The 15,889-nt window shown below is 38.7% G+C and overlaps 1 protein-coding gene across 1 annotated transcript; it reads left to right on the top strand.

Annotated features, from left to right (window-relative positions):
- The first annotated feature begins 2,358 nt into the window (after window positions 1–2,358).
- On the top strand, window positions 2,359–15,562 carry LOC144659432 (uncharacterized). Its single transcript, XM_078519867.1, has 8 exons — window positions 2,359–2,403; window positions 2,475–2,503; window positions 5,429–5,489; window positions 9,054–9,182; window positions 10,491–10,898; window positions 12,322–12,523; window positions 13,719–14,068; window positions 14,520–15,562. Exons 4-8 carry the CDS (start codon window positions 9,107–9,109, stop codon window positions 14,714–14,716), a joined length of 1,233 nt encoding a protein of 410 aa, XP_078375993.1. The 5' UTR covers window positions 2,359–2,403; window positions 2,475–2,503; window positions 5,429–5,489; window positions 9,054–9,106; the 3' UTR covers window positions 14,717–15,562.
- The last annotated feature ends 327 nt before the right edge of the window (window positions 15,563–15,889 follow it).

Here is a 15,889-nt window from a genome sequence, read left to right as displayed (position 1 = left end):
AAACTCACACCCCCACCATCGTACAAGGGGGAGGGGGGTGGATGGAACCCCTCCCCGGAGTTTTCGTTATATTAAGGCGTAGCGAGATTATTTTACACTGATAAGAAAGCCCTTAGCTTACTGTACAAGATGACATAATTTTAATTGGATGTGACGTCATATGACGTCATTTGAGCCGCCATCTTGGATCCGCCATCTTAAATTTCAACATTTTTTTAGAAAGTCACAAAATAACGGAAATTGATGCAAAATCAAGCCAGAATGCTTATGATATGTAAAAATAAACAAATCTTGCACTTCTGCTTCAAAAAACTGGAAAAAATAAAGAAAAATGTTAAAAATGACGATTTTTGCCAAGACCTGCCTGTATTTATGGCGTTGCCATGGTAACGTCAAATATCATGGACATATGAAAATTTCCGTAAAGGATGAATGAACAGCTACTGAAAGTTTCAGCACTGTAGATTAAATACTCTTTTCAAAATTTGGAAAAAACCTTATGGGGGGTGGGTGGCATCCACCCCCCCCCCCCCCTTGTACTTCCGAGGGTTAAACAACATTTGGGAAAAGGCTCGGTCAGAGTTCGCTACCGAACGTTTGATCAGACAGCCCTGCATTCTATGGAAACGTTCTTAGACTTCTTTAAGTAGTATTTTCTTTAAAGTGCTACTATGATCAAATTTTTGATCTTCATATTCTTACATTGTCGTGAACAATTAGACTTTCTTACTCACCTTGCCAAATTTCAATCCATTACGAACATCAGAAGTCGTTGTATTATAACATTTATTCCAGAGAATTTACGGCCGCCATTAATCAATTTTGTTCCAAGGCTTGGTTGCGAATAGGGAGAAAATGACGTCAAAGGCTAAAATACCTCACGGGTTGAAATTAGAATAACAATCAGCATAGAAAATTGCACGAAAAACAAGCCCAAAGTTTTTGTTACTTTTCGCGTGATTTTCACTACATATTGTTATTATAATTTCAACCCGTGAGGTATTTTAGCCTTTGACGTCATTTTCTCCCTATTCGCAACCAAGCCTTGGAACAAGGTTGTTTAATGGCGGCCATAAAATATCGGAAATAAACGTTAAAACAAAACGACTTCTGATGTTCGTAATGGATTGAAAATTTGCAAGGTGAGTAAGAAAGTCTTATTGTACACGAAAATGTAAAAATATGGAAATCAAAAATTTGATCGTAGTAGCACTTTAAACGAAAATGAACGTGCAACTGAAGTCTATACTGAGCAATTCTTTGTGTGGCTAAGTATCACTTCTTGATACGTTAGGCAATACAACTAAGCGAATCTAGTTAAACATGCAATTTGTCCTTTTTTCATTTCGTATTAAGACCTTTTCCCGTGACACAAAAACAATCTTAACTTCAAAATCTAAATCAACGTCACAGACAAGGTCAAAAGGTCACGCATTCAAAGAACAGGGACACAAAAGAAAGTAATAAGAAATGCTTAGATGGAATGATCGAGATTAGTTTAAAATCTTAGCCAGAGGGCATACACTCATTAAAGAAGAAGCGTTCCGTGACAAAACTATATCGGGTAAATGGACGAATTACGAACTGAACGAGAGTTTGTTTATCACTGTTCAGTCAGTCAAACATTTCGGCTGATCAATTTCAAGAAATAGTGTATATAAACCAGTGAATAGTGCTTTACGCGCGCTCTGATTAGCCTGCGAGAGCAGACGCATTTCCGGCCGTCGCTTCTCAGTCGGTACGGCCGGAAATGCGTCTGCTCTCGCAGGCTAGCTCTGATTGGCTAGGTTAAAATTCTTGTATTATTCTTGGAATGTTACATTTAGCAAAACTAAAGTAATGGGCAAATTTCAACCATGTAAAAGTTGGTACGTTAATAAAGATACCGGTGACATTTGGCACAGTGTTCGTTTAAAGGTTATAGGATAATCAATCTTGATAGCCATATTTTTCTATCGTGACCGTCGCGGATTGTAATGTTATACAGTACTCCATTAACCCTAGCCCGCTGACTTGCTCACTAGTCCATAACATAAACTATATAAAAATTAACATATACCCCACTGTAAAACACCACGAAGTCCTGTAAAGATAAAAATAAAATATCAATAAAACCAATTTGCAACACTATTCTTTTTTACGATTTAAGATCCTCAGCCCAAACTAAGTATACCTTTGGGAAATTTTACGAAATCAAAAAGCCGGTACAGACATGCTGTGATAACGGAGGTAAACTGAATTATGCATATGGACGTAATTACAAAATTAAAAAACACAATAAAGGGCGAAACTATTGTTTTCCATTGTTGTGCTTGTTTTATTGTTGTTTCGTTGATTATTAGCCTTCACTCTTACTTTTGCGTTGTCACTTACGCCGCATACAGCTAACCACGGCCGCCGGAAGTAAGTAGATTTGTGGATGGATTTTTACGTAAACTTACTGGATTTTAATCTCTTTTTTTTTTGCATTTCAGTTGCCAACTGCTAAATTCACTTAACTGTGGTAAGTTCATCGGCAAAGCCTGGTTTTCACTAGCGACGCAAGCACAAGCGCGATCACGCGATCATGTTTGTGCTTGCCGCTAGCACAAGCACAAGCATCAAAATGCAATGCGCTTGTACTTTTGCTTGAGTCGAAGCCGTTTTCACGGAGAAATAAGAGCTGTTATCTTTGCGCTTGTGCTTGCGTCACTAGTGAAAACCAGGCTTATCAAAGATTAAGATAAAGCAACAGAAAGTATATAAGTGTCAAACAAGTGAGCTGCCAACGCCCGCCGACAACGTTTTCCTGAACATATTGGGACGTCTTTTATACAGCAACCATTTCATACAACTCAAAAGAGATTTACTCGATCCGAAAGCAAAATACATGTGTATCGTTTTAATATTTAACAGTGTCGCAATGTAGGACTGATTTTATTTATTTGATATTTATACCTAATCGTACATTTTTTGTACGCTTCGGCGGCATATCAGGCGAGTTTGGTCGAGCCATGGTTCGTATTTTGGCTGGAATGCGTCTCTCCAAAATACCCATGGCGAGACCAAACGAGCCTGATATGCCGCTGAAGCGTACCAAAAGGTACTATTAGGTATTCAGTACCGTACCCAAATTCAGCCAAAAATCCGGTGATGTTATTCGCTCTGTTGAAGCCATGCTTGCCAGGCACGCCGAAGTGCAAAATGTATTGACCTGCTTGTATTGATACTTTTTTGGTCTTCAACACTTTTATCAAGTCCTCTTTTCACATTTTTTTTACTCGTTTGTTTGGAGTTTCACTCTCTACATTTTCAAAATCTAAATTTAGCGAAAAATTTGGAAACTCCGACTCCATTGTTTCAGTGTGAATGTCTCAGTACTGAGGTTGCCTATTTACCGAGTTAGGATTTCGAGTTGGATTTCGAGTTAGGATTTCGAGTTGGATTTTCGAGTTGGATTTTCGAGTTAGGATTTCGAGTTGGATTTCGAGTTAGGATTTCGAGTTGGATTTTCGAGTTGGATTTTCGAGTTGGATTTTCGAGTTAGGATTTCGAGTTGGATTTTCGAGTTGGATTTTCGAGTTAGGATTTCGAGTTGGATTTCGAGTTGGATTTTTGAGCTAGGATTTTCGAGTCAGGATGAAACGAAATCACCGAAACAAGCAAAATTTACAGTTGATTTCAGTTTTCTTTGGCCGCCCACTTTGCGAAGTTTGTTGGGAAATTATAAACTTCGTTATTAAGTTGTCAATTTCATTGTGAGTTTGCGAATCAAATTGCGAAGTTCGATACAAAGTTCCAAACTTCGAATCGATTAAACTTCACAAGTTTGCTAGTTGACGAGACACAAGACTTGCTGTTTGAAAGTCATGGCCATCTGAACTCAATGATTTTAGAACTGGTCAAGGAAAGTTGAAATGTAAGAAAACATTTCGACTGAACGATCATGCAAGTTACTTGCTGATAAATTAATTTTTTTGCATGCAAAAATTTGGTCAAGTTTTAAATTTTCCGCATGAAAATACATATTTCGGAACGATTTGTGTGGGGCATAACCTTCAATTTCAAGTCTTCTGCCTTTGTAAGCCGTATGAAACTGGATGGTTCACCCATCCTTATGTAAAATTGATTTTAATCGAAGCCGACGCGACGCGACAGGGAAAATTTGTCAAGACAACATGTTCACGGCTCGCTGAACATCCTTTTATATGTTTTTATATTTTATTTTTATGACATTTGTTTCCAACAGTTTAGCGTAGCAAAATCCTTTTTAATAACATAATTACTTAAAACAATGTAAGGTTTCTACTGATGTTGGTATATTTGTTCAAAGTTGAGCTGCAAGAGTCGCTAGGATATTCACACTGTTACCTTGTTTCCTTTAAAATTATCGAGTTCAGATCACCATGCAGTATTTTTTGTTTCTTCTCAGCTAGCAAACTTGTGAAGTTTAATCGAGCCGAAGTTGGGAACTTTGTATCGACTGTTCGCAATTTGATTCGCAAACTCGCAACGAAATTGGCAACTTCGTAACGAAGTTTACAATTTCCCAACAAACTTCGCAAAGTGGGCGGCCAAAGAAAACTGAAATCAACTGTAAATTTTGCTTGTTTCGGTGATTTCGTTTCATCCTGACTCGAAAATCCTAGCTCAAAAATCCAACTCGAAATCCAACTCGAAATCCTAACTCGAAAATCCAACTCGAAATCCTAACTCGAAAATCCAACTCGAAAATCCAACTCGAAATCCTAACTCGAAAATCCAACTCGAAAATCCAACTCGAAATCCTAACTCGAAATCCAACTCAAAATCCTAACTCGGGAGTTAGTTTGTCTCCTCAGTACTCGTCGGCAAACATGGCGCAATTGGCGAGCGCGCTCAAGTTTAGTTTTGGCGGGAAAGTTGTTCTCATTTTACGACCGGTAAACACCAACTAATTAAAAAATACTAGTTTCTGCTTAATTGGTAAAACCTCTTTTCAATTCATCGTACGGAAACACTACTGTAATTCAAAGTGACCATGATATCATAGCATATCAGGTCAGTGACTTGATATCACAGGATATCAGGACAGCAGCATCGCTACTTGGCTACTTGCGAATTTGGGTACGGCAATGGAATGAATAAACTGCGAAAAATGGCTGCCCAAGAATCAAATAGCACCGCTAACGCACATTGTATATTCCATTCATGCAAAAGATCGTTAAATCAAGTAACTTGTCACCAATAATATTATTGTTGTACTTACGATGAATAAACAGGAATTGTTTTTGGCACATTTTTCTAGTTTGTAATTCCTTTAATTCAGTTTGACATACTGAGGCGTCAATGCCACAAAATGCCACTCAGTGTCGTCAATCGCCGATTTATAAAATCGTTTGCTTTGAACATTCATTTGATACTTGTTTTTTTTTTTTTTGAGAAATAAATTTCCCTTTTCCTTTTTCAGTGCCAAGCCAGCAGCTGGTACAACTGAAGTCTCTAATAAAAGAAGTGAATTTCCAAGTTTGGTAAGTTTTTTTGTTATTTAAGTAATTTAAAATTTAAAGTTAAAAAATGAGATAAGAAATCCGTTTTGTGACAGTTAAGAAACATGTTTGTCCGTGACATCTTAAATTTCAATATGCCTTATTTCTATAGCTAAAATGAAGTACTGAATGGATACTAAAATCTGCTAAGAAATCATTTGTTATATATATAAATGAAACATGTGAAATGGGAAGCTTTCCAGGGTTAACAGTTTAGAATTTAGAGATAAGACTTTCGTTGACATCAAATAAAAACCACCAATTTTTTGTGTTGTTGTAAGTACGGTACGTTATAAATTGTTTAACATATTATATCGTGGGCTAATTTTCACAGGTTTAATTTTCGTGCACTGTTAACGCGGCGAGCGATAATAACGAAAATAAAAACCACGAGAACTATTAATGGCATTTACATTATGAGTGACTGCTCTTTCTGATAGGGTGGGCTATTTATATCCACTGGAACTTGTCAAGGCCAAGTTCGTTGCCTCATTTTCGTTTTGCTAAACATTTCGGCCGACAAAATGTACGTTATTGAGGTAGAAAAAGAAAATGAACGAATGCACAAGTTGATAAAACAACCCTTCGTGGACTTTTTGATATGTCGGGCAATTCAGCCAAGTGAATCCAGTTGAACACGCATTTTGCCGCACCAGTGAGCTGCTCGCTGGCCACATTTTCGTTTTCACTGAATATTTCGTGACGAGCCCTTTTCCTTATTCCACGAAAACGAGCTTTGAAAGGCTTGGAATAACGCTATATATTCAATTATATCGCAACTATGTCAGAATCAAAGTTTGAAGTTAAAAACTAAATAAGTAAATAAATAACCCCTCTTGAGATAAAATATTTTAAGATTGAAAGCCAAAACAAAAGGAAAAAAGACGGTTTAATTGATGGAAATTTTGAGAGGAGCGTAGCCCGGCCAAACGCACGCAACATTCCAACGCAACATATCCCAACATTGTTGCGCACAGTATGTTGCAATCGTTTGGCCACCCTGTTGCAACATGTTGGATGATGTTGGGTCAAGTTTAAAAATGGTCAAATTTTTCTCTCAACATCTCGCAACATTTCTGGATGTTGCGAGATGTTGTACTTGTTTGGCCATGTTCACGCAACCCTGTTCGGCGGAGCATGCGCACTAGTTCTGTTTGCGCCATCCAACATGCTGCAAATTATTGCAACCGGGTGGCCAAACGCTTGCAACATGTTGTGAACAACAATGTTGCACTATGTTGAGTTCAAATGAATGTTGCGTGCGTTTGACCAGCACCTTCACGACATCTTACAACATAACCTAATTCAACAAAGTTGCGATATGTTGCGTTGAAATGTTGCGTCGTTTGGCCGGGGCTCAACGCTAATCTTTAAATTTTGGTTCGCGAATCATGCGCTTTTGGTCAGGGAGACATATTCCAGTTAAACATTTACATTGCCCCAAGATAATAGCCGGCAGAACTAGCTGTTTGTGAGCTTTTTGCTAAACAGTGCTACGGAAAAGTGCTTCGGTGAGGGCAGAAAATTCTTTTGGTAAACAAATATATATTCATTTTTGCGTGAGGTACGTGCGAAATGAACATCTGATGAGTAGTCTGTTCTAGGCGTTCGGTTAGACCTCGCCTTTTCTTTCCACTCGCAGTTCTATACTTTGTTAATTCAAAAACCTGGAGCAAGCCAGGCAAACATCGGTGGCCACCAAGACCAGAAGGGTCTCAGGTATGTATAATTGCAAAGAAATTTCGAAATAATTATGTAGACGATGAAGCGTAGCAGCGGCCTCTTTGAAAGAAAAAAAATGCATGCTCCCTGAGGCACATGAGGTGACTCATAATAAACCCTTGTTTTCATTAACAACGCAGGCATAATTAAGCACGAAATAATGAACTTGACACTAACCGCCTTTTAAGGTGGCTCGATCGGATTTTTGAGTGACGATACCTTTCAACTTTGAGCAACTTGTATGTCACCGTAAACAATCAGACTGAAAATCGATCAGTACAGCTGTACTAAAGAAAGATGAAAGTTTCGAATGAGATAAGTTTGTGAACGTTTTCTCAATAATGTTTTAATACTGCTTTGTTTTTGTTGTATTTTAGCACCTAAAAACTTCATCCAAAATTTTCTCGAAAACGCTCTCATAAAAATATTTCAAATTTTGCAGACCTTGAGAAAACTATGTCAAGTCCAAGATCTATAAGCCTTTTTTCAAAATTATCCCTCTATTAGAAGAAAATCGGTCTCGTGTAAAATGGGTGGTGACGTCATTATGTTGCTATGGTTACTCCGATTTCGACGAAACTTATCTCATTTGAAACTTTCATCTTTCTTTAGTACAGCTGTACTGATCGATTTTCAGTTGGATTGTTAACCGTGGCATACATGTTGCCCTTGTCACTCAAAAATCCGATCGAGCCACCTTAACAACAAAGCGAAACTTTTTCTAATAGCATTGTCGTGAACTTTTTTGGCGTTTTCAGTACCACAGGACTGTTGTTTGTACGCTGAACACTAAACTGAAATATCCAGACATCTCAAACATCCATATATCACTTTGCCGAGTAAGCGATTTGTTTGGAAACACATAGCCTGCGTAGCAGGCGTATGTGTAGTTTTTAGCGCGTTTACGGCGCCTGCTGCACAGGCTAGAAAACACACGACAGGCCTGAAAGGTTCACCTTTGTTACGGATGATCAGAAATTTTATTTATTGACGAAGTTAAAAACGTAACCTTGTTTAGAAAATAATAAACAGCATGAGCCTTTGAGGTATTTCTTTTGTTTTCCTTCATTTATCAAGTCAAGTTTTAAAAGCTCTCTGTTTGATTCAGTTCACTGCCGAGCTCAAAGAGGTAATTGCGTTTCCGGATGCGCCTTCACCTAAAGTTTAATTACTGGGCAGGGGGCTGTAGGGTCCCCCCCTCAAACAAAAATTTGGGAGGCTTAGCCCCCCCCCCCCCCCCCCAACACACACACACACACACACACACACACACACACGTTTTGGTGCCGAAAATATCGCGAAGGCCGCGTAAAATTGGTTTCTCAAGATATTCCGTCTCATGAGTGAGTTCAAACATCTTCGAAAAGACATAGAACAAACATCTTCGGGAACTTCGTCCATCTTTGGAAATGTTCGAACAATGATCGAAACGTTCGTATCGTTGTCCCGTTGAGTTTTTTTTTTTTTCATTTCTACGTAATGTCAGCCTTGCAGTTCTTGTCTTTGTTCGTATGGCCTTCGAACAACAATCAGAAACAACAATCTTCGGAAATCTTTGGTCTAGAAACTGTTCACAAAAAAATTTGCTAAAACGAAAAAAGTTGCTCCAAATTTGAAAACATGCCGAGTATTTTTGGGACAGTCTTGAAATACGCGGTAATTCTATTCAAGTAAAAAATTATACATTAAAAACAAAGGATAAAAACACTAACTAAGAGAGCCTAACTACTGCTAGTCGAATTGTTAATAAGAAAAAGTGAAACTTAAAGAAAAGAAAAAGTAAGGACTTACAGACATCTGAAAAATTGTTTTGTTTCTTTTCAGAATATTAGGTACATTTTACTTTGAGGAAGGAACCACTGAAAAATAAAGCAAGCATGAAACAGTCAATTGCCCTCATCATTTTTGAGCTATTTTGCTTGTACAGAGGCTCATTAGCTGGTGGAGGTCCAGGTGGGTAGCTCAATACTTCATATAATCGCCCCGAAAGTTGCTATCGCCTCTGTCACTTCAAAAAGTTTTTTGCGATCGGGGCCATTATATGAGAACACTAAAAAGACGATCGCTAACGTCTACGGCGATTGGGGCGATCATGATCGCTTGGATCGCCCGTTTTCTTTCCTTCTAGCTTCTATTTCCCTTCCTTGCCGTAAAACAGCAACAACTACGAAGATAGGAGGCCACGGGTTTGCTCTTTCATTGAAGGCTGCCATTGTGTTGGATCTAGGACTAAAATGATTGTTTTTCGTAGGTCTTTGATCATACTAGGCGATCGGGACGATCATATGAGAACCCCTGATCGCTTCCAATCCCTTCGATCGCCTACGATCGTCTCAGTATTTGCAAACAATCGATGCGATAGAAACGATCGGGGCGATCATATGAGAACCAGGCTTTAGTTGCCTTGAGAATGTGACCTAGTTATTTTTTGTGCAGACAAACAGTTAAAACCCGCATAAAAGAACAAGTGGATCAAAAACACTCAGGCTGAAATTTGGTCAAAAAAGTACCAGATAGATAAGAACACATTCAGCCTGAAAACTGAAATTTTTTTCTCATATAAAAAAATTGGCTACCAGTTAGGTCAAAAAATTTAGAATAACCTACTAGGGTAAGGTACTTAGTATATCAATGTATGTGCTAGACCATTGCATGTACGCATAGTTAAGGCTAGTTCCATCCATTAATTAATTAAAATGTTGTTCTTGCTCATATATCATCTGTTGATAGTCCATGCAGTATTTAATTTTTAGAAACAATTTTAAGAACACCTTAATAACATTTTCGGGCTGATTTTGCAGAAAACACCCGATATATAAAAAAACAAAGTCAGCCTGAACCCCCAAAACACGTGATCTTTTATGGGTTTTTTTACGGTATGAAACTTTGTGTCAAGGTGATAGCGAGTACCTTATTATAGGAAATTAACGATAAATGTTATTATGGCGAATTTAAAAAATTCGCGTTAATTTTATGTATGTTAACTTTTTTACTACAAGCATTTGACCAGAACTTTTCCTAAATTCGCGTTAATTTTATTACGCGTAAATTTTGTTCGCGTTGTTAAAATGTCTCGTTATATTCCTATAATAAGGTATATCACCATCGATGAACTAGCCTAGATCTTAAGTAGAAGGTTATTTTGGTTCACTTTCTTTTTTAGTTTTAAATTAAAATTTTAAAGCCTTCACTGGTTTTTTCTTCTTTAATATAAAATAGCTAAAGATAATTGAAAATATAAGATAACTTTTCCTTCTACAGATTTCACAGGAGATGCTCAGGAGGCAGTCGTCGAGTCTATCACTTGTGGAGCTGACGGTCAAGGTATACAGTTTGTGCTCAACATCCCAGATATCGCTGAATGGGGTAACGATGATGCAGCCGCCTGGGCTTTGGTAGGCACAAGTGACGCATCCTGTCAGCCGAACTTTACAGTCAATGCTGATAAAGTGACATACGGGCCGTTCGATGGCAACACTTGCAAAAAGACAATCACGGAAACGTCCACCCATCTGGAATTCCTGTTTGAAATCGACGTCGTTCAACCAACCCCGGGTGTGAGTTTTGCTTATGACCACCACTACGAAGTCACATGTCGGTACAACAAGGTGGAACAGAACATACAAGGGAGCTTCCTACCACTACATAGTGTATCAAACACTGATCAAAGTAAGTATAGTGATTTATAATACTGCTCCCGTAAATACTCGCATCTGATTGTTTGACTGCAAAACAATTTATCCCAAATTGAATCGCTAGCTTTACAAATTAAAATTAATTTGATATCGATGCAAGTTCCTAGGATAAAAGACCTTTTCTTGAATAGGATAATACGAAGGGTTGAGAAGGCTAGAACTCAATAATACAAAAGATTTGGAAAAAATGGGCCACGCATGTGGCAGTTTTAATTGAATCAATTTTCTCTAAGTCCTATTTGCTTGAGCTCTCGACACTCAGAGTTTCGCGCCAAAAAACGCGGCTGCACCACTGTAATAACTCGTTTCCAGTCGCGTCACTCGCGGCTTTCTCCGAGAAATCGTCAAAATTGATCTTAAAATGGTGAACGTCGACGGATGACCTAACCGACAAATTAAACCTGGCACATTAAGGAGCTCGATCTCGAGAGTATTAAGGTAAGAGTCTTTTCAGTTAAAACCTCACCTTCGTTCATCAACTTGACTTTCAATGCCAAGGCGAGCGAAACACCGCCGAAACGACGGCTGGCACACTGTATCTCGCGTCAAAATGAAAATTTGCTAGATTCAGATGCTCGTATTTACGGTAGCATTATTATTAAAATTGTAATTGTTTTTCTCGAAACAATTAGGGATTAATGGTACTTGTGAACATATGGGACTTTTTTTTATTTTCACTCGTGGCTGTGCCTCTCGTGGAAATTACTGAAGATTTGAAAACGTTGTCCCTGCTGACTGAGCTAAAAATTGGCACTCTCGATTTCGCGAATGCTCTGTATGTCCCGACTTGTGAGTCAAACATAACTAATTTTTTTAATAGAAAAACGTTGTCTTGCCACCTGGGTCACCCTATCTTCAAAGCTATAGTAACCTTCCACCCAGGGCCACCCTGGACCCCGAGCCAAATTTGTGATTTCTCATGTGAACGCCTCGCTTCTATTTATAAGGAAATGTGAGAAACGTTCGGGGGGGGGGGGGGGGCCCCCCCCCGCCCCTTTTCCCTAAAGGGCTAACCCTTGGTCGGATTCCTGGATTAGCCAAATTCGATTGGGTTGAATGCGCTTAGTGTGGTACGATCAAGTGATCAAGTTATGTCACGTAACGTTGTTGCCTAGTTCCTGTAAGGCTTTTTCCCCAGGCCTTCACGGTATTACTGACGTCACTACTCGTTTCGGTGACGTATCCGGGACGAACGGTTACTTTTTTGCTCGGACCACGTGACCCGAAACGAGTTGACCGCGACGAAAATAGAGGCCTAGGAACTAGGCAAGTTACGTTGCACGAGGCCCTCCCTCGCTGGGCTCCTGGCCTGCATTCTATCTCGTATTTCATAAGCAGAAAACCTGTTTGTCGGCTGCCCTAAGTCAGTCTTAATGTCTTCTATGATTTCATTTCAGGTGTTGGCCAGTTGACATTCAATTTTGAATTACGCTTTACTGCAGATGGCAGTATAGTTGATCCCGATACTACCCTCGACTTGAGAACTGATATATTCGGACGGCTGACGGTGAATGGTGCTGGTTTTCCGGCCCTGGATGTCCATTACGCCCTTGTGACGGCCACCGACAATACGAACTCTGTCACTTTGATCACCGACGGGTAAATAAAATCTGTTGTAGTAATCTGAATCTAATTTCTCCATACAAATCATTACAAAGTTAGGCATCAGTGGCGGATCCAGACCTTCAGATAAACGGAGGGGGCAATCATCAAGACCCTAGAATAAGAGAGAGGTGCTCCCAAAAAAAATTTTACTCGGCCCTTCAGGCCTCTATCAGCTATAAATAACGGTGGGGCCCCTTGGGCCCCTCCCCTAGATCCGCCACTGGGCATGCAGATCATGAGAATAAAGGAAATTGTTCCCAAGTAAAAAATTGTCTTGATACTTGAACAAATTCTCCCAATTAGTACTATTAAGAATGTTTTGAGACCAATAAGGATAATTTTCATATAGGAATGCGTTCAGGGATCTTGAAACATCACTATGTGTTTATAAGCAGTACGTTTAATTTCGATCCGTTTAAAGGGGCTTTGACACGGATTTGATCCGATTTTTTAACAGCCAAAATTTGTATTTGTGTAATAGGAAACCTAAAAATAATGGTACATATTTATAAAAAAAACTGCTATATTAGAACACTGAAACAACTTACAAGCATCTTTGGCTGCAGATGGCTTGGATGGAAATGGATTGCAACTTGAAAAATTAAGGCTTAAATTGAAAAGTTAACTTTTCAATTTGTTTCCGCGCGTCTTCAAAAAATCGATATTTATAGCCATAGCTTGAATTCTATCCCGAAAATTTCGGTTATATCCCGCTTAAGATGTTCAAAGATAAATAAAATAAACAAATAAAATAAATTACTTTTATTTAGACACGGTGAGGATTGAAACTATAATTGTTTACTACAAAATTCAAAACAGTTTAGAGCAAAGATCTGCAAAATCCCCTTGACGTAGCTCTTTTAACGAGCATTGCAACATTTCTAAACAAGAATTCTGACGATTGCCGAGAAATGTCTGACAATTCGAAGTTGGCAAACCAAATGTGACTTTACTGACAGTAACGTAAGAAATGTTGACCCCTCTCGGAAGGGCACACCACTAAGGAATGGCAAAACTGAGTGTTTTTTTTGGCAGAATTCCAGTTGCATTAGAAAGCCGCTTGTCAGCTTAGGTGGTGGGGGGGGGGGGCCGGGGGACGCACTCAGTGCACCTTAGATCCGCCCCGGTCATTGATAAAAAAGGTTTTTTTAGCACACTGAACACTGATACCTTTTTTGTTATTTCTCAGCTGTTCAGATGAACCTGATTTGGTGGATAACCCCCAGTGTAACGTGCCGAATAACTATGAAGATTTTGCCTTTGCGCAGGGTGCTTTCCGTTTCACTGGTCAAACGGATGGTGCCTCAGTTACATTCCACATCACGGCTGAGGTTTGCCTGAACGACGATGGATCTACAAGTCAGTGTGAAACTGAATGCGCCAACTGTGCTGGTGGTGGAACTCCTGCTCCTACTGCTGCTCCGACTACCATTATTCCTTTTCGAAAAAGACGTGAAACTGTCAATGAAGTTCTGTCAACAAAGTACTATCTGACCGTTGGTCCTTACAAATTTGCAAATGTCGAACAAGTGCAAAAAGGTTTGTATCTGTGCTGAAATTGTTTATGGTAAATTTATCGACTTAGCTTGCCTTTCTAATTCATACAAATGTCTATAAGTTGTCCATGAAGCCCTGAATGTGTTTCCATTGTAGCAACCACAACACCACGCGTCACCGAACCTATCTTTTGTTTCTTTTGGGGTGGGGGGGGGGGGTAAACAAGGTGTATTATGGGATCGTGAAAAAGCGAATTCGCTATTTTCACGATCGCATAATACATCTTGTTTACTCCCCAAAATTTTTGCAAAAGCATTGTGTTTAATTTCCCTTGGGACGATTGTACGTCATTGTAAATCCCAAGATAAATTTAAAACAATGCTTATGCAAAAATTTTGGAGGCTAAACAAAATAAAGGAACAAGGCGCCTTGAGAAGATTTGTGTTGAGATTGTGACATTGATTGACAATGACAATTTTTTTTTTATCATCAGATACCGCTGTTGACGAGGGTGACGAGGGTGACGACTCAGCTTTCCCAACTTATTTGGTCGCCATTCTGGTGGTCAGCGGTGTCGTGGTCATTGCCATTGCTAGCGCTGCCGTGGTCATCGTGCTCCGCAAACGCCGCCGTAACGCAACACTCGCAGAGTCACGCGGTACTTATGATATTGTCACAGCCGCTGTTTAAGACCCACTTCCGGGTATATCGTGCAAGTGAAATGCCTCCTAGTATGGCATTGACATTTACACAAGTAAATTGAGAAGAACTAGTCTTCCAATTTTAAGTTTCTTTTTTATCGTATTTACTCAACAAAAATGCAATAGCTCCTTTAAAAGTAGGTAATTAGTCACAAAGGGAGTTTATATTCAAGAACTCCTGTATTTTAATGTTACGCACAACAACAGTAGAAGCCAATGGAGGTAGGAACATCGTAAAACCTTGCCAAACTACATTTAATTCCTATTATGCCTGTAGCACGATATGAAATCCTAAGACTGAAGAAAACTAGTCATAGTTATAATAATTACTTGGCATAGCGAGGAAAATACCAGAACGGATAGTGAAGATTGCGGACGACCTAATTGAGTGGGTTGCAAACTTAAAGTTTAATTTTGTGCTGTAGAATGAAAAAAATGGGAAATTTGAAAATTGAAAAAATTGTCACATGCTCGTGTTATCGTTGAACAATTCATTTTCATTGGAAATAAATAAACACGCCGGGCCAGCAGAACGCTTGAAGCAGCACTCTCGGAATAACTTTTTTTTATCAGATTGAGCTCAAATTTAGCACAGTGATAGAACTTTTTATTCCAAGCAATCGTATGGTTTTTGTTTTTTGAATTAACGTTTTTTGGCGGTAAAATGACGTCACAGTGCTAAAGTCAAATTTTCATTTTCCTACTTGCATTTTATGCTTTAGTTTTTACGTAGGCCTTCGATGGCTTTAATTTAAATAAAAATATTTACTCCTCACTCGAACTGTAACGACCAGCAACGAACGAAAAAAATAAAATTGTGTCTTGTTGATACAAATAAAACGTGTGTTTTCTTTGCCTCGACCCTTTTTTCTGTATTTTCTTAATTTAATATTGTACATTTGTTCCTAGCAAATTATACTTATCATATAATTATATTAAGGTAATTGTTACTTTATATATTATACATTAAGTAGCCTTAGAGTGGAAATCAAGTTTCCCTCTTCAATTCATCAGTTATCTCGCCATCTTTCAACTTTTCCATTTGACTATTTTTTCCTCATTGTGTATATGGCAAACAATAACAAGAATCAACTTTTTTTTATTTAAAAACAACACATTACCTACAGTTACAATGTATTACATAACATAAAAATTTGAAAGC

The sequence above is a fragment of the Oculina patagonica genome, chromosome 7, assembly GCF_052425735.1.
Source record: "Oculina patagonica isolate OP01 chromosome 7, crgOcupat, whole genome shotgun sequence".
In the NCBI taxonomy this organism is placed as follows: domain Eukaryota; kingdom Metazoa; phylum Cnidaria; class Anthozoa; order Scleractinia; family Oculinidae; genus Oculina; species Oculina patagonica.
Note: the sequence above shows the minus strand (reverse complement) of the source record. Positions and strands in the feature narration are given on the sequence as shown.